Below are 17646 nucleotides of genomic sequence, written 5' to 3'. Positions count from 1 at the left end.
TTAAACACACGATTCTAACACAGGCTTTCCCCCTTTATCTTTTTTTTTTTTTCTTTTTCTAGACAGGGTTTCTCTGAGTAGCCTTGGCTAGGCTGGACTCACTTTGTAGACCAGGCTGACCTCAAACTCACAGAGATCTGCCTGCCTCACCCCCCCCCACCCCCGAAGTACTGGGGTTACAGGCAGACAACACTGAACCTGGCTTCCTACTTCATCTTTATAAACCACCATTTTTCTGTGTGCCACGTCTGTCTTCCCTCTTTCCAGAGGCAGTCCTTGGTTGTGTCTGGTCTGTTGTCCAGTCCCCGTCCCCCCCCACCCACCCAGACAAATATCCCTTATTCCTCTCCCTTATTCCCTTCTCTTTCTCCCTCATCCTCCATCTTGCCTTTGTCTCTTGTCCCCTGCCCTCTTCCCTCTGGAGCAAATAAATCTCCTCCTCTGTGTTGAGAACTTGATCTTGGGGTCTTAGGCCCATACCATTCCTTATAATGAGTAGACATAATGTGATGACCGACATTGTGTTGGTTTAAAAGTTTAAAGTTTTTGTGCTTAAGACATATTATAAAGCAAAACTGGACTTCCAAATGTTCGGGGCTGTTAAGGATTAATTTTGCAATCATCTGATCTTGTACAACTTTAACAAACCTGCTGTTGCTACTTTTTTTTTTAATGACTTATTATTTTCATGTGCATTGGTGTTTTGCCTGCACCAATGTCTGTGTGAGGGTGTCAGGTCCCTTGGAATAGGAGCTACAGACAGTTGTGAGCCGCCCTGTGGGTGCTGGGAATTGAACCGGTTTCTCTGGAGGAGCAGCCAGTGCTCATACCCGCTGAGCATTTCTCCAGCCTGTTGCTGCTTCTGAAATAGAAGCTTGCTTTGCTTGAGGTGACCTTGTGCTTGCAGGAAGACAAAGTGTTTCACTGTGTTCTTTGCATTAAAGTCCCTGACTGATGTGACTGCCGGCTACATTTGGGGATCCTGATCTGGGGCCAGGATATACATAAAAGCTTCTTCTTTGTTAAAATGTATTAATAGCCAGACTGGCGAATCTCTGAATGACACCAGACCTATAACAGTATGTTGCATCTCCACAGGAAAAAAAAAATTATCACAAAACAACCCTGTACCTACTGAGTTCCAGTGAACTTCAGAACCCTTAGATTTACTTTAACATTGCCATCTCATTTCCCATTTCCTCACTTTTGTTTAGGACTTTATGGTAAGCTCTGTGTGATCATGGGAGAACTTCAGCACAGGTGTAAAGATCAGGATTCTAACAATTGTAAGAGCTTTGTAAGCTAATCAAAAAATATATAATTAAAGGGCCAGCAAGATGCTCAGCCAGTTGGGGCACTTGCCATCAAGCCTGATGACTTGAGTTTTATCCCCAGAATTCACTTGATAGATCTAGGGAGAGAGAAAAGAATGCAGGAGAATGGTGAGGTGACTCAGCAGGTAAAAGCACTTGATGCAAAGCTTGACAATCTGAGTTCAGTTCTGGGACCCACATGGTAGGAGACAATCACCTCCTGAAGTTGTCCTCTGGCCTTCAAGCACATTCTTTGGCAGACAAACATGTGTATGCACACACAAAAACAAAAACTCTTTATATGTATATGCACAAGCATGCAGACTTGCCCACATACACACAGGGAAAAACTTTAAAAGGAATTTGAATGGAAATACCCTGAGTGACTAGATAAGGCTGCTCCCAGAACCCCTGGATCATTAAATCCCCATGCCAGGTGTAGGGTACCTCTCCCTCTATCTGTATTGGTCAGGGAGATATCAGGTGCCCTTAAAACAAGGCAGGCTGCTGGGCAGTGGTGGCACACGCCTTTAATCCCAACACTCAGAGGCAAAAGAAGGCAAATCACTGTGAGTGCCTGTCTGGTCTACGGATTGAGTTCCAGGACAGTCAAGGATGCACAGAGAAACCCTGTCTCAAAAGCCAAAAACCAACAAAACAAAACAACAAAACATAAATAAATAAATAGCAATTTAAAAACCAGGCGATTCCATGGCTCCTAGTTGACCATCATAACTAGAGGGTAGGACCCTCATGCCGAAAAGATTACACACTTTGGCTAGAAAGTATAAAGAACTTAAGCTGGTCCTTACCTAGAGACTGTCTCTCTGCTGGCTAGCTTTTGCAGCACCCAAAGGTGTTCTGCAGGCTGCTGGGGGAGAAAAGTAACAAATGATCTTTCCCAGAGGTGGATCTCAGTGCTACAGTATCAACCTGACAGACAAAATGTGTCCACTGGTGCAAAGGTCACATAATTGTTACAGTAACCAACCACTTTCTACTTTTTTACTTTTTATTTTTTTATTAATTAGTTTATTCACTTTGTATCCCAGCTGTGCCCCCTCCCTCACCCCCTCCCAATCCCAACCTCCCTCCCTCAGAGGCCTCTGAAAGACTTCACCCAGAAGGGTATCAAAACACATGCTGAGATGCATAGCCAAACTTTAGGCAGAATATAGGGAATCTTATGAAAAAAGGGGGAGATAGAAAGACCTGGAGGGGACAGGAGCTCCACAAAGGGGGCAACAGAACCAAAAAATCTGGGCACAGGGGTCTTTGCTGAGACAGATATTCCAAACAAGGACCATGCATGGAGATAACTTAGAATCCCTGCACAGAAATAGCCCAAGGCAGCTCAGTGTCCAAGAGAGTTCCCCAATATAATAGGACCAGGGACCATCTCTGACACTTTCTACTTTTGAGGTCTGCTCCACAGGAGGGAATTCTCTTTCTCTTTCTTTCTCTTTCACTCACTCTCTCTCTCACACACACTCACTCTTTCTCTCTTACACACACACACACACACACACACACACACTAAAATCTTTTTTAAAAAATGACAACAAATGCTGAAAGAATCTGGTGAAAAGGAACCATATTCGCTGCTGGTGGAGTTTAAACTGGTACAGCTGCTATGAAAATAAATTTTTAAGAGATTCCAAAACAAAACAAAAAACCATGAAAATACAGCAACCATAGGGCCAAGTTACACCACTGCTAGTCTATACTCAACTCTTAAGTCCTACCACACATGTATTTGCACATACGTGGTTACTGATGCGCTGATCACAGTATCAGGAAAAGAAACCAGCCTAAATATCCATCAACACATGAATGAATGAAGAACACGGTACATATACATAATGGAATTTTATTCGACCATAAGGAAAAACTAAGTCATGATATTTTCAGCACAATGGATGGATCTGAAAATTACTATATTACGTAAAGTAACCCAGACTCAGAAAGACAAATACCATATACTATCTCTCATAATCAGATCCTAGGATATTCATTTTTATTTTATATACACATAGTGTGTATATAAGTGTGCATGGTAGGTCATGAAACTAGAAAAGAGATCATGAGATGGGAAAAAGGTCTTAAGGAAGAGAGAAGAAAAGGGTAATAGGGCAGGTAAGGGGAGAGTATGAGGTAAGGCAAGGGGACAAGTCAGAGAGGGTGATAAATCAGAGATTAAGAGGGGAGCGCCAACAGAAAGTATGCATGGCTATGTGATAATGAAATACTGCTTTGTCTGCCAGTTAAAAAGCAAACAAACAAGGGGCTACACAGGTGGCTCAGTGGTTACAAATGATTGCTTTGTGACAAGAAGTTTGGACCAAGGTCTTGAACCCTGGGCTTTTAGACTTCAGGTCTGGTGCCTTACTGGCTTGGCTCATCACTCAAGGATAGAAGTTTAAATCACAGATCCCACAGAACAAGCTGAGCATTCCCCAAAATGCCTGTAACCCCAGCCAAGCCAAGAAGGCATGGACCCACATTCAGAGAGAGGCCTGGCCTCAAAGGAATGGGTGGAGACTGTGAGAGTAGGATACCCCAAACTTTCTCCTGTCCTGTCCTGTCCTGGGTACACTCACACAGACACATTCATATGTAAATCATCTTCACTTTTTTTTTTTTTTTTTTTTTTTTGTTAAAAACTTAAGAAGATGGCCGATGGCTCATCCCTTAATAACACGGGCTGTTCTTGTAGAGGGTGTGGATTCATTTCCCAGCGCCCACATGGTGCCTCACCATCTTTTGCAGCTTCAGTTTTAGGGGGTCAGATGCCCTCTTCCGGTAGGCACTAGGCACGCATGTGGTGGTTATATACACTCAAGCAAAGCACTTATACACAGAACATAAAACGTAAAAATGCACAAGCCAGGCAGTGGCAGCACACACCTTTAGTCCCAGCATTTAGGAGGCAGAGGCAGGCAGATCTCTGAGTGTGAGGCCAGCCTGGTCTACAGAATGATTTCCAGGACAGCCAGGGCTACACAGAGAACCCTGTCTCAAAACAAAACAACAACAAAAACCATGACAGTTGTGACAGTAAGCCCTGTGCAAAGTTCAAGAACTGTCAAATCCCACCGGGGAGAGGAGAAGTGGGCAAAAAGTCCTGTCCCTAACCAAGAAGCTGTTGGCAACTGGTGGCTGCTGGGAGATAGTTAATAGTTTAAACTTCAGTTAGTCAAACATGCTCCAACAGAAGGCCACACATCCAAGGACATATTGGTAGCAAAAACTGAACATGATGGATGTTAAAAAAAAAGGGGGGGGGGACAAATTTATATGGTGAGAAGGGGGTGCTCCTGGGAGTAAATATGATGAAAACAAATGGTATGAAATTCTCAACCAATTAAGAATACAATAAATCTTTAAGGAAAACAACCTTATAACAGGTGGGGAAAGAATTCCAGGGAGAGCCAGGCAAGGTGGTGCAGGCCTTTAAGGGAGGCAGAGTCAAGTGGATGGATATGACTCTGGGCCTACAAAGCGAGTCAAGGACAGTCAGGGCTGCACAGAGAAACCCTGTCTCAAAAACAACAACAACAAATCCGAGGGAGAATATCAGTAGCAGTGATTTGCATGTCTAGCAGGACAGATCAGCAGATTTGAATAATTCAGAGAGCAACGCATCCAGGAATATTGATTTCTCTTACACAATTACATAACACCATTTTAGGGAACCTTGGTGCGCTAGAGGGAAAGCCATGAAAACAAGTCTTTACCACACTAAGGCCCAAACAACCCTCCTCTGGGACCACCTCCTCTGTCCACCCTATAGGAACTGGACAATGATGTCGTGTCTCCTTCCAAGCTTGCTGTAACTGAAAGCAGCTTGGAGCCCAACCAAGAAAATCTGGGGGTGGGAGTGGAGTAGTTAGTCCCAGGGAACTGTCGAAGAGATGGGTACGGCCATGTGTGTGTGTGTGCCGGGGAGGAGACACACATGCCAGTCACCCCCACCTTGTCCTGCACTCAGATTCTAGGCATCCATAAAGAGAGCTGAGCTCAGTCATTACTGGCCGGTTTACCTAGGCATGAGCTTCACGTTGTCCAAGGAACTTTTCAGACAACACTGTCCCCAAGATTCTGACATGCTTGCTGAAGGGAGATGCTGCTTCACCCTAAAATCACCAGGGCCGTGAAGCCTGGTTCCTCTTGAGTGCATCGTTCTTTTACATTTGCTGAGATGTGGACTAAACTGAAAACCTCGGTGTTCCTGACTGTAAGTCAACATGTGGGCAAGGTCTAAAAGTCCTATTTGGCCAGATGGTGATGGCACACGCCTTTAATACCAGCACTCGAGAAGTCAGAGGCAGGTGGATCTCTCTGAGTTCGAGGCCAGCCTGGTCTACAGAGTGAGTTCCAGGACAGCCAAAGCTACTCGCAGAGAAACCCTGTCTCAAAAAAAAAAAAAAAAAAGAAAAAGAAAAAGTGCTTTTGATTCCACATTCGTTTATCCCTAAAAACAAACAAACAACAACAACAAAACACTGGGTTTCGCTTGCGAACTGGCACATGCCTATAATCCCAGCATTTGGGAGGTAGAGGCAGGAAGATCATCCTTAGCTACCTATTTACTTTGAAAAGACTGTCCCGCGTCGGACGTAGATGCGAGAATAACTAAGAGGGGTTGCAGCCAGCCTGGATGCCTGACTGACACGGTTAAGCATCCTTGCAGATGGGAAGGCTGCTGTTCTGTTCCCTGCGAGGTCAGTTTCCACTCCTCAAGGGGCGCAGAACCACGAGGTTCGGGAAATGGCCCCCGTACGGCTGGCTTCGAGGGCGGGGCGGCCGCGGAGATACAGAGCGTCCCGGGCAGCGGAAGATTAGGATTTGAGACCCGGAGAGACCTCGCGTGATTCCTCGAAAACCTCGGGATTTCCGGGCAGGAAGTCAGAGGGCGGCGCAGCGTGGCTCTAAGGTTTAGGAACTGGAGGAAGGAAGGGATTTAGCGGGTTGAGCGTCCAGGATCAAGAGCAAGGGAGGGAGCCGGTACGGTGTTCGGATGGGGAAGGGGCCGGCGGCGCTAAAGCCAGCCGTTGCCAGGGTAAGCGGAAGGGGCGGGGCCAAGCCTAACTTTTGAGTGGCAGGAACGACTTCGGGGCGGTAGTGTTTCCGGACAGGCTACACACAAGGAGGCTGACTTCCCTTTGACTGCTAAGTCTTGAGGGCGGAGCTTGAAGCTGACGGGCTTAAGTAGGAAACAAAGGGATTTAGCTTTGTCCCTTAAACCAGGGGTCCTCGTGAAAGTGGATACCGTCCCCGACTCCTACTTCCACCCCGGTGAATGCTCATTTCTCAGGAAAATTGCAGTCGTGTGGAGACTGGAGGATGTACGTAGCTAGGATTTGTCCCGGGAAAACCTGTGATATGCCTTATTGCTAACTCAGACAGCATTTGAGAAACCGGTACGAAATTAGAAGGGAAAGACAGGAAGACACATCTTCCTGAGATGACCTGCCAGCCTTTGAGGAGGTGAAGCGTTGTCTGCAGAGTACAGATAACTGTTATACAACATCCTTACTAATTTTGCCTGGCACAGATTGCTTCCCTCCTCCCCCAAATGAGTTTATCTTGCATGGATTCACCATCAAAAGTTCAAGGTCTCTTTCCAAGGCAGTGCGGAATGGCCAAAGCTTAACTGCTAAAAGAAGCTAGAATTGCGCTCTGAGGCTTGGAAGGAAGCCCTGGTAGGATTGGCAGGGTGGATTGAAATTGAAACTGGCCACATAGGTGTCCCATTTTTCATCAAGAATGAAGTTATTTTCGTATGTGCTCAAGCTATAAAACTCAAGTTTGGAACCTCCGTAGCGGCGGAGGCTTTTTGTTTTCTTTTTGATAGAGTACTGAAGACTAAACCCAAGGCTTTACATGTGCTGGGCGTTACACCACTGAGCTATATTCCAATTTTTACTTCAAGACATGTCTCATGGAGTTGCCCAGACTGACCATGAGCTGGCCTGTAGTCAAGGCTCTGCTGACCACATGAGTAGCCGGGCTTCCGGTCCAGCTTCCTTAGTGGCTTCAGGAAAAGTTTATGTATAATGGGGACCTGTCAGTTCTGCTAGTCTGTAAACAAACTAGGCCCAGGGAGGTGTTCTTGACTATCAGAGGGACCCGGTTTAGCTGGCAGGTGAAAGAAAGCACAGAGGTTGGGAGTCACAGCTCAGCTGGAATCTGGCTCCAGTGACCTTTCTCTGGTTGTTTTTCTTGTTGCTTTTTTTCTTTTTGTGATAGGTTTTGTGATAGAATTTCTATAACCCCAGCTGTACTGGAACTTGCTCTGTAGGCCAGGATGGCCTTGATCTCAGAAATCTGCCTGCCACTGCCTCCCAAGTGCTGAGATTAATGCACCACCATCGCCAGCTTCTTGTTGCTATTTTTGTTGCCTTGTTATTTGAAACAGGGGCTCAAGTATCCCAGGATGGCCTCAAACATGTTGTATAGCTGAGGATGACCTTTAATTCTCGGTCTTAGCCAGGAAAGGTGATGAATGCCCTTAAAAACTCAGCATTAAGGAGGCAGAGGCAAGTAGATCCCTGTGAGTTCCAGATAAGCCTGCTTTCACACCAGCTAGGGCTACACAGTGTCTTGCAGGTGGAGGGGACCCTTTTCCTCCTGCTTCAGCCTCCCAAATGCTAGAATAACAGGCATGCCACACAGTGACCACTTTCTAAATGTCGCAAAACTTACGTCTTTTCTAAGAAAGGCATGATGTGCCTGTCTCACGAATTTTGAAGATCAAAAGATGAATGACTTCAAGAAGTTGGCTGCATTGAGCCTGGAACCACACCACAGGACTCAGGGAACAGAAGCTGGTGTCAGCATTCCTTCCCACACAAGTAAACTGTTGCTTACCCAAGATGAGTAACCAGGTTCACTTGCAGCAGGACCATTTAGCCCAAAAGATTTCACCCAAACACTTATTAAAAGCTGGAAAGGGGACACGGGGGCTGTTTTCTTGCAGGGAGTAGAGTATAAAGTTTTTATAGGTTTATTCATGATAATTTCCTTGTGTCTAACAAAGCTACGACTCCAGGAAAGAAAGTAATAGTAAATTGTTGGCTCCTAACAGGTGTATACAAGCACAAGCTTTCCTGCCTCATCTTCTCCAGGGCATGGAAATGTTATAAAAGTAGTAGGGATGCCCATGAGAGGGCTCATTGGGAAAAGGCATTTTCTTCCAAGGCTCATGACGTGAGTTTGATCCTCAGGACCCAACAGTAGGAAGAAAGAACTGATTCCTTCCTGACAGTTGTGTCCTCTGAAACACACACTCACTCACACACACACACACACACACACACACACACACACACACACACGGGGAATGAAGGACCCTGGGTGATGGGAAGGGATCCTGCCAGGCCAGTTTCCATGGTGAACTGGTAAAGACAGAGGATGTGCTGGTTCCCTAGCAGCTTCACCCTGGTGGAGCAGGTAATTGTTGGCCTCCTCCCCTCTATAAAGGTTCCTAGAGACTGAGGTCACCACCCCATGCCAGATTCTTCAAGGAAACTGACAAGCCAAGAGCATGAATTAATATATATGTGAACAGCCCTCTTAGTGGAGAAAGAAATGAAAAGGAGCATCCATCTTCCAAGGGAATGGGTGCTAGCCCAAGGACCCATTTTGTAAGCTCAGAGAGCCCTCTGCTGGGAGATGAGATTCCCTACAGATAGTAGGGAAAGGTTTGGGGGACGCTGAAGGTAGGACTCTTCCTGGACACTTACCTAGACACTTGGAACATGGAACGAGTGAAGATCCAGAGCTAGACAGGATTGCAGTTTATTGACACCATGACATGACAGCTGTTGTCACTGGAGGAGGAGGAGGTTAGTGAGGGCAGGAAAGAGGTCTCAGTGGACCTCACTGGAACCTTTCCATCCACCCTATTCACCTTTTAACTAGAGGTCATAGGATTCAAAGTAGAGACCTAATTCTGTATCCTGGAGTCACTACCATCCACACCTTTCCTAATCTCATCTTCCATTTGGTCCAGATATTGATGCCTGGGTCCCTCCTCTTCTTGAGGTGATGGGCAGGACCTTTTCTCAAGAAAGAGAAGGGCTGCTGGTGATGGCGCACACCTTTGACCCCAATACTCAGCAGGCAGAGGCTATAAGATTTCTGAGCTGCAGGACAGCCAGGGCTACACAGAGAATCCCTATCTGAAAAACATAACAAATCAAAGAAAGAGAGAAAGAGAGAAAAAGAGAGAAAGAAAGAGGAATCTGCAAATGTAGCTTAGTGGTAGAGTTCTTGCTTGGCATATGTGAGTCCCTGGGTTTTTCCAGAGAAGGGGTAGATGGGAAGGAAGAAGCTGGGGGGGGGTATCTAAGAAGGGTCAGTGAAATACAGAATTGCCTGTCTTGAGATTGTACACTCGAGGCCTGTGTTTAAGCACCATTCCCACACCACTCCCCCTGTGAGTGGGTATGGGTAGTGGCAGTTCCTGAAGGGAGAAATGCTCACTCTGCCTGTGTGGATTTCTGATTGGGGAACAAATTGGAATTGTGGGATTTCTGTCTGAGTCATGGCATGAGTCATCAGAACAGACCAAGAAGGCCTAAGGCCATCCTCGAATGCACCCCCATTGCACTGTGTAGGACAGCACACCCTACTGACACTCCTTTGTTCCACGAGGAGAAAGGAGCCATTCTAGAATGTGGGGCACAGCAAGCGCGAGCCCCCTGCCTCTCCGATCCCAGCACTGCTTCCTCTGGCAGCCCAGGCCTTGAGCCGGCTTTTGGAGCCAGCTTTTTGAAACCTGAAGGATTATGCTCTGTTTGGCCTGCTGATATCCTTTAGTCCGTGTTCTGGGATCCAGAGGCTTGTCTTGTGTCCAGAAAGGTGAGGTGCTACTAAAAATGACTTGGCTAGAGGAACAGTCCAGGGATGGAAGTCTCACCTCTAACCTGGCTCGCTGCTAGGTGGGCAGGAGACTGAGGAAGGAAGCCAAGTATCATAACATCTTAGAACAGCATTTGTGCACTTAGCTTCCAGGACCAAACATATAAACATATATGTTACATGTGTATGTCTGTGCACACACACAAGCATGGGAGGCATGAGTTTTGTGACTTGCTCTTTGAAACCAGAGAGGAGAGGAGAGGCTATAGGGGTGCCGCCCCCCATCTAAGGGGTTGCTTAGACTGTGGCTGCTGCCCACATCGAGCCCCCTGCCTAGTACCCAGAAGATTAACAAGCTGTAGCATTGCAAGGTGGCACCAAAGAAGCAGCCTCGGGAGGCAAGGAAAGGGAAGAGGCAGACTCCCCTCAAAGCCCCTTGTTGTAGTAGACCACATCGATGCTGGGGTTTTGTGCTTGGATCTGAGCTCTCAGCTCCGGCTCCAGCCTGGTCACATGTATGGAGCTGCAATAGAACAGCACAGGCTGGATGAGTGTGCCCTGGACACAGCACCTCAGACACAGGGCCCAGCTTCCCTCTGCTCCCAGGGGAAGAAAGCGCTCCTGCTTTCAGAAGGGCCGGCTCACTGCCATTCCCCCAGCTCCCAAGTCACAGTGCCTACAGGCCTCCCCAGAACACTGAGGGCCTGAGACGTGGAGTCCTGGGCAGAGATTCTGGCCCAGTCCAGGGGGCATCACTCACCTTCTCTGAGGGAACAGAGCGCAGCACAGGGGTGTGGCGAACACCAGGCTAGGGGAGAAGAGCACAGGATGAGACTAGCCTGAGCGCTCCCTCCCTGTGCCCCCCTCCCCCCCCCCCCCCCCGCGCACCTTATGGAGAGAACCCCGGGAGTGAAGGCTTTTGTGAGCTCTCTCCCAGCCATGAAGGTTGGACAGTGGAGCCAAAGGACCATTCAGGGATGTCAAACTCAGCCTTGATATTAGATTCTCGCTGAGGAAAGAGCCTCCCAAGCGTTGATCCAGAGCCCCGTGCTCAGAAAGTGACAGAACCAGGAATAAAGTAGGAGGGGACTCCTGAGTTATACAAGCTCATTTGTATGGTTTCCTTTAGTGAATGAAGACTTAACTCCTCAACTAATGTGTTGACTTTCAAGGACAAGAACCTCTAGGACCTCCCTCCAAAGACACACGTGTATTTTGCACTGTGAGTATCGATCCCAACTGGATGTAGGACTGAGTGGTATATGTAAGCATCTCAAAGGTAGTAAGTGCCCACCCACACCCAAAATGATACAGGCTGCCCCCTGTGTCCCCTCAAACCCCTCTGCACACTTACCAGAAGCCTACCAGTCCCACTTGCAGAGGCGCCCCCAGCCAGGGACGGCGCTGTGGGGAGACAGGGAGACAAGAGAACGGCTTATGGCTTGTGTCGGGTTTTCCTAACCTCCATCTAGCTTTCCCCACCATGGTTCCAGCACAAGAGCCTGCCTCCGAGTCCTCGGACAAGTGGATGTTTCTTCCCAGCCAGTGACAGGCGGTCACCTTCATCTGGCACTTCCCACCCAGCCCTACCTGCCACCTCTCAGAATTGGTTCCCGTGATACTCTGGCCTTCTTTCTCTTATCTCACTTTATCCAGGAGCTACTTTCTTCAGGAAGCCTCCCTTGAGTCTCCACGCACTTCCTGTCATCCCAGTGGCATAAATCTGTCCCTCTTCACACCCTTCTCCATCCACAATGTGTCAGCCTAAGCTGGCCTCAGGGCCTTTGAACTAACTGTTCTCTCTACCTGAACAACTCTTTGCCTGACTCACCTTATTCTTTGGATCTTCCAAGGCCCCATCCTTGCCTAAACTGTTCATAGTAGCAATTACTCTGTCCCACTGGTTTCCTACAAAGCACATTGCATAACTTACACTGATATGTTTGTTTTTGTTTGTCTATTTGTTTCATTGGGTTTTTTTGTTTTGTTTTGTTTTGTTTGAGAAAAGTTCTCATTGTGTAGCCAGGCTGGCCTCCAACTCACAGAGATCCACCTGCCTCTGCCCCTGGAGTGCTGGGATTACAGCATGCACCCCAGTGCCCAGCTTCTATTGCTTGCCCCATTGTTTGTTGGTCTCTGTACTAGACTGTAAGCCTCATTCAGACGGGGTCTACAACCATCTTAGTTCTGTTCAGCCTGTTTGGCCACAGTCTGTGTTTAATACTGATCTGTGAATAGATTTGATGAATGAGCTGGATCTTGTATTCCCTGAGCCTTGCTTCTCTACCTTGTTTGTGCATTCATGAGTATGTATGTATGTGTGCCTGTTAGTGGGGGACACAGTGAGTGACATTATGAGTGTGCTATCAAGCAGCTTGATGACCTCTTGGGTTCATCTAGTTTCTTCAGGAGAGACTCCATTTTCTTCCTTCTGTCTTCTCCCTCACTGTTCCTTCCCTCCAGCCCAATCTTTCTTCATGAATGAATGAAGGTGTGGAGGCAGGGGAGGGAGGCAAGTCTCAGACTCAGGCAGGCTGGAGAGAGGACTGGACACCACCCCTCCTGGGGCAGGATAGGTAAGAGGAGAGTTGTTTACCTTCAGGAAGTCTTTCTTCTCCAGAGCGTTCATGATCACCGGGGGAATGGCTGAGGGGAAAGCAGGACAGTGTGAGAGTGAACTCTCGGAACCTGAGGGAAGGCCTCCCTCCCAATTCCTCCCATTCCTCCCAGATTTGCTGACTCTAGTTGTCAAAAGCCCCTGAGAACCTCAACCCCTTTCTCTCCGAGCCTCCTGAGCTCCACCCAGCCATCCCTGCCTCACCCATGGCCGGAACTGCCATGCCGATTCTTGATATCACCACCTGGAAGATTCCCTGTTGGGCAGCGGTCACTGAGTGGCCAAGCCTCTGACCTGCCTCGTCAGTCACTGGGATGCCCACCTGCAGCTCCCTGAGGAGAGAAAGGGCTGGGCTCAGCTCCTAGGCAGCACCTGGAGACACTGTGCCTTCCCCACTCAAAGACTGGTTCAGAACAGCTCCCAGGGTGTAGGGTAGATCCCAGAGAGAGCAGAGAGGTACCTGTGCTAGCCCTGCCCAGCCAGAGAACAAGGGTCACTTTGGGTCATTCAGTGTGGGTTGGAGAAGAACTACAGTGTAGGGTGATTCCCAAGGAATTGAGATCCAACATGATCCCAGTATTCAGAAGGGAAAGGCAGGCAGATCTGCGAGTTCAAGGCCAGCCTGGTCTACAGAGCGAGTTCCAGGACTACACAGAGAAACCCTATCTCAAAACAAAACAAGCAAATAAAAATGCACGTGGAGCATTATGACCAACACGCTGGTACCACTACTGCCAGAAACGTGACTTTCTTGATGGTGGCATAAGACACATCAGGGTACATTTTTGCTTACTGAAAGTCACTGTCATCCTGACTATCATATATACCACTAATCCTCACTCAAGTCATGGGGATCTGGTCTGGCTTCTCCCCAACACCACTTGCCCCTAGCAGCAAGTTCCCAGGGAAAGCACCCTCTATAAAATTGTGGGTCTGCCTACACCCCTCAGTCTCACACCTCAGGGCGAGTTCTCACGCAGTGGGGCCTTGTTGCTCTCGAACACAGGATGAGCATAAGCCAGGGCCCAGCAGCTCACATCCAGTGGTGAAGAGGACCAGCCGTGGCTGTCCTGGCTGTTCTGCAGGACTGGAGGGCATGTCGTGTATGCTCTGGACATCCCCGTGCCAGGAGCCAGGGCCACTCACCTCTGCCTCATCAGGGGGATGTTGATGCAGTTGGCAGCGGCCACAGCGGCAAAGGGCACAAATCGGCCAACTAGTGGGGGTAGGTGCTGGGGAGGAAAGGAGGTGTTCAGTGGCTCTGAGGCCCACGGGTGGAGAGGAACTCAGCATGGATGGGAGCCTCTTGAGAGGGTAAGAGGGAAGAAGGAAAGGAGTGAAGGGTTAACGAGAGGCCAGTAGTGGTAGGGAGACTTCACCTTGGTGAGAGACTTGAGTCCCAGAGCGGTGGCCACAGCCCCAGTGGTGGCACTCACGTAGGCTGTTCCCAGCTGCCTGTGGAGGAAAAGGCCAGGTCATAAGACGAAATGAAGCATTTCCTTTAGGGACGTTACACGTTTCCATGCAGGTGGTGTCAGACAGTAGCCTCCCTTTCCTGTTCCAGCGCAAACTTACGTGAAAGTCCTTCTCTTTCTTTAAAAGGCAAGTGGATCCCCAAAACAACTACAAAAGGACTGAGCGCCCCCAGGTGGTGGGCAAACAAGCAGATGAACAAAGAGCTGAGACCCTGGCAACAAGAACCCGGAACAGCTGGGGAGGAGGCCTTGCAGGCATAAGGTTATTGTGTAACTCAAATGCTGATGTTTGAACCCCCCATGTTTGGTTGCAATCCTCCTTCTATAAACTCTGTTCCCCAATTGTCCCCTGATAGGCCAATAAAGCACCTTACAGCCAATTGCTGAGCAGGTGAGAGAATAAGGCTGGACTTCCTGCCAGCCAGCGGAGGAAGAGTTAAAGGAGGAAATAGGGGATTCAGCCACAGGGAGAGGTCCAAGAGGAATCAAGAGAAGGAGCTGGAGCAGGAAAGCTACAAAGCGCAAGCATCTCTGGGATGTACGATGGGAAGCCAGATTAGCTTAGAGGGTTAATAACAGAGTAACAGCTGCTCAGTTCTTGTGCTATGAAGCTTACTATTAAACAAACATAAAAGAGTCTCAATTATTTGTGGGATAGCCGGGTTAAGAGAGAAACTAAGAAAAGCAAACAGTTTTCTCTCACCGCACAGTGATGGGGGCATCCCCACTGCGATTGGAGTAATTCACAATAGCATTGAAGGACTGGTTCACCCACTGCCAGAACACCACAGTTGGAGTCTTCCTGAGGGTACAAAGATGGACTACTTACAGCTGTCCCTCCACGGTATTCCCCCATCCTTGAACCCCCAACATTAAAACACTCAAGGGTCCTTAACTCAGGTGGGGCTTAAGTGATGGTCTCCAAACTTTGCCCTTGCCACCCTTGCAGGCATTTGTCTAAAGCAATGGAGGCTGGGTTCTGATGAATGGAAAGAATTCTCACGTATTTCCCACCCACTGTCCTTGACCCAAAAGGGTGCAGAAAGGACAATTCTCGTCACCACGCTCTGGAACACAACACTCAGGAAGGGCATGCGGGGTAAGATTTACCTGTAGAAGGTGAGCATGCAGCCAGTGATGGTCATGTTCATGGGTACCTGGGCTGACATGCGGCCAATCAAGACCACCTTCTCCCCTGTGTCTGGATGGAATGCTGAGTCATACACATACTTGGCTCTCCAGAGCTGGTCCTCAGTGATCCCTGGGGTTGCCACACCAGCCCTGTAGAAATTGGCAAGGAACCAGCAGGCTGTTGTGGGAGTCAGACCTGCCCTTCCTGTCTCTGCTGCTTGCCTCAGGGAACTCTGGGCAAAGGACCAGGAACTTGAATCAAGGAGCTCCTGTTCCTGGGGGAGGTCAAAGCTTCTCATGAATGTATTCTCCCATTTCTACATCTTTGGTGGTCTCACATCTCTCTGGGGTCACAGTGATGGTGGTTTTCAAAGGGTCTGAAATGACTGGAGGCCTTCCAAGAGACAGACCTCCTGAAGAGAAGAGGATTGCCTTTCTATCTGCATGCAACTCTCCTTTGTCCTTGCAAAGTGGACAGCACTGGGAATGGTCAGTACAGAGGATCTGTGCACTGCAGAGCTGCCGCCTGCCCGTAAATCCAGTTCTGCCTCCTCAACCCAAATGTCCTCAAAACCTTTACGCTAAAGTGCTGTGTCACAGCCGGAGGATTTGAGGCAGGTGTACCTGTAATTCTGCACGATGTTCCGGGAAGCTTCCAGCTGTTCCCCGGACAGCAGCAGGTTTCGAGGGTCAGTAACTGTGAAGAAGTGTCGTGCTCTGCCTAGGAATGTGCTTTGGTCCCATCGAGGTTCCTGGATGTTGATATTTAAGGGCAAGTCCCCCATCTTCTGCAAGGCAGCAAGAAGAAGGGTCAGGTCCAAGGACTTCACTTTGAGGAAACTTTGGGGCTCTGCCCTAGTCCCAGAAACTATGACCAGTCCTTGCAGAGCTCAGGGTGACTCCAGATCTGTAGCACGGGTGAGGGAGGGGTTGTTTCCTAGGTAGAGTCCTAACCAGGCACCTAAGGCCACTGAGGAGGAGGGAAGACCAGAACTAAGAATATAGCTTTCCTCTCGCTGTGGCCTGGTGCAGATTTTACATGGCGAGGATTTACCTGTATGTGGTTGATTCACTAGCAGCAGCTAATCCGGGAGAGCTATCTTGAGCTCCTGCTGTAGCAGCATAGAACACGGATAACATGCCCAAGCCCATTTCAGCTTCCGGCCCTAGCTGCTCCAAGACCTAGATAAAAACTTCCAAGGCTGTTTGGAAAAATGACAAAAGGCATCCCACACTCCAGGCCCTGCTTGGAGGAGAGCAGGGTCATAAGGCGCCTGAGGGCCGACAGATACCAGATCTCACACAGAGCTCTCGGGTGGCAGCCATTTGTGAGGATGGGCGCGTGCACACACGTGCCCTCCAAACCCATTTGCCTCAACTCCTGCACAAAGACCCGGGGCTCTCCCTGGTCCCTGGTGGAACAGGGCTACAGAGACACCCATCAAACTCTCTCTGAGCCATCTACCTCAGGAAAGGGCAAGATCCAGTGGATGCCCCTCCACCCAGCACAGAAAAAGAATGCCTGGAGCAGCCATCTGGCTGTGCTAGGCAAAAATCCGGCAGAATGACTAATCCCCTCCAACCCCACTTCCTCCCTCACAGTAGACACCGCCCGACTCTCACATACTTATACACAAAGACAGGCACGCCCTCCCCGGCACACAAACAGGTTAGATCCACACTGTATACATTTGCCAACCAGCCAGAATACCGTTACACACACACACACACACACACACACACACACACACACACACACACACACTCAGCCATATCTATCAGTTGCAGACATTGGAAAGTATGCCTGCACACAGCCTCAGCCAACCAACCCCTCCTTGTGCCCTACAGATCCTTCCTAACAGATCTCTCAATACGGAATCTCCACGAGAGAGCGCGCCTTTGATGGCAAGCCTTTCTGACCCCAAGCCCTCATCCCCAAGCTTTGCTGACTCCCAAGGCAGCAAGCACTCACGCTTTCCGGGGTTTTCAGCCTCTAGGAGCTCTCAGACCCGCCTTCCTCACCGCACTCTGCTTTCCTCCCAGCCATCACCCGGACGTCACGCGTGACGCTGAGCAGCAGGGAAGGGCGGGGGCTCCCTAGGCTCTTTCGCTCAACCCACTCCTCTCTTGGCAGAGTTCCGGGGCATTGCGTGTCTTATGGAGTGAGTCGCCCAGACCAGGCCGTTGAGACCAGACCCTGCCCAGTCTTAGGAAGCAGTTCTGGCCGTCTTCCCAACCGGGG

At 49.0% G+C, this 17646-nt stretch overlaps 1 protein-coding gene across 3 annotated transcripts; it reads right to left on the bottom strand.

Annotated features, from left to right (window-relative positions):
* Positions 1-9100: 9100 nt before the first annotated feature.
* Positions 9101-17645, bottom strand: Sfxn3 (sideroflexin 3). Of its 3 annotated transcripts, XM_060390427.1 has the most exons (12): positions 17377-17645; positions 16459-16606; positions 16029-16192; positions 15384-15554; positions 14977-15075; positions 14178-14253; positions 13945-14030; positions 13003-13130; positions 12778-12827; positions 11536-11585; positions 10942-10989; positions 9101-10704 (listed from the first exon to the last, which is right to left on the bottom strand). In XM_060390427.1, the coding sequence occupies exons 3-12, from the start codon at positions 16187-16189 to the stop codon at positions 10608-10610; spliced, it is 966 nt and encodes a 321-aa protein (XP_060246410.1). In that variant the 5' UTR covers positions 16190-16192; positions 16459-16606; positions 17377-17645; the 3' UTR covers positions 9101-10607. The 3 variants fall into 3 exon arrangements, with proteins under 3 accessions (XP_060246410.1, XP_060246411.1, XP_021505501.1); XM_060390428.1 differs by lacking the exon at positions 16459-16606 and having other exon boundaries at positions 16029-16189; XM_021649826.2 differs by lacking the exon at positions 16459-16606 and having other exon boundaries at positions 17377-17644.
* Position 17646: the final 1 nt, after the last annotated feature.

The sequence above is a fragment of the Meriones unguiculatus genome, chromosome 1, assembly GCF_030254825.1.
Source record: "Meriones unguiculatus strain TT.TT164.6M chromosome 1, Bangor_MerUng_6.1, whole genome shotgun sequence".
In the NCBI taxonomy this organism is placed as follows: domain Eukaryota; kingdom Metazoa; phylum Chordata; class Mammalia; order Rodentia; family Muridae; genus Meriones; species Meriones unguiculatus.
Note: the sequence above shows the minus strand (reverse complement) of the source record. Positions and strands in the feature narration are given on the sequence as shown.

Bases quoted from the DNA above. Each gene is read 5' to 3' on its own strand.
- Sfxn3 (XM_060390427.1), bottom strand. From the start codon at position 16,189: ATGGGGGACTTGCCCTTAAATATCAACATCCAGGAACCTCGATGGGAC. The intron at 15,076-15,383 runs GTAAATCTTACC...TTGTACCCTCAG, and splicing joins TGCATGCTCACCTTCTACAG to GAAGACTCCAACTGTGGTGT. The intron at 10,990-11,535 runs GTAAGTGTGCAG...CTTCTCCCCTAG, and splicing joins GTGGGACTGGTAGGCTTCTG to CCTGGTGTTCGCCACACCCC.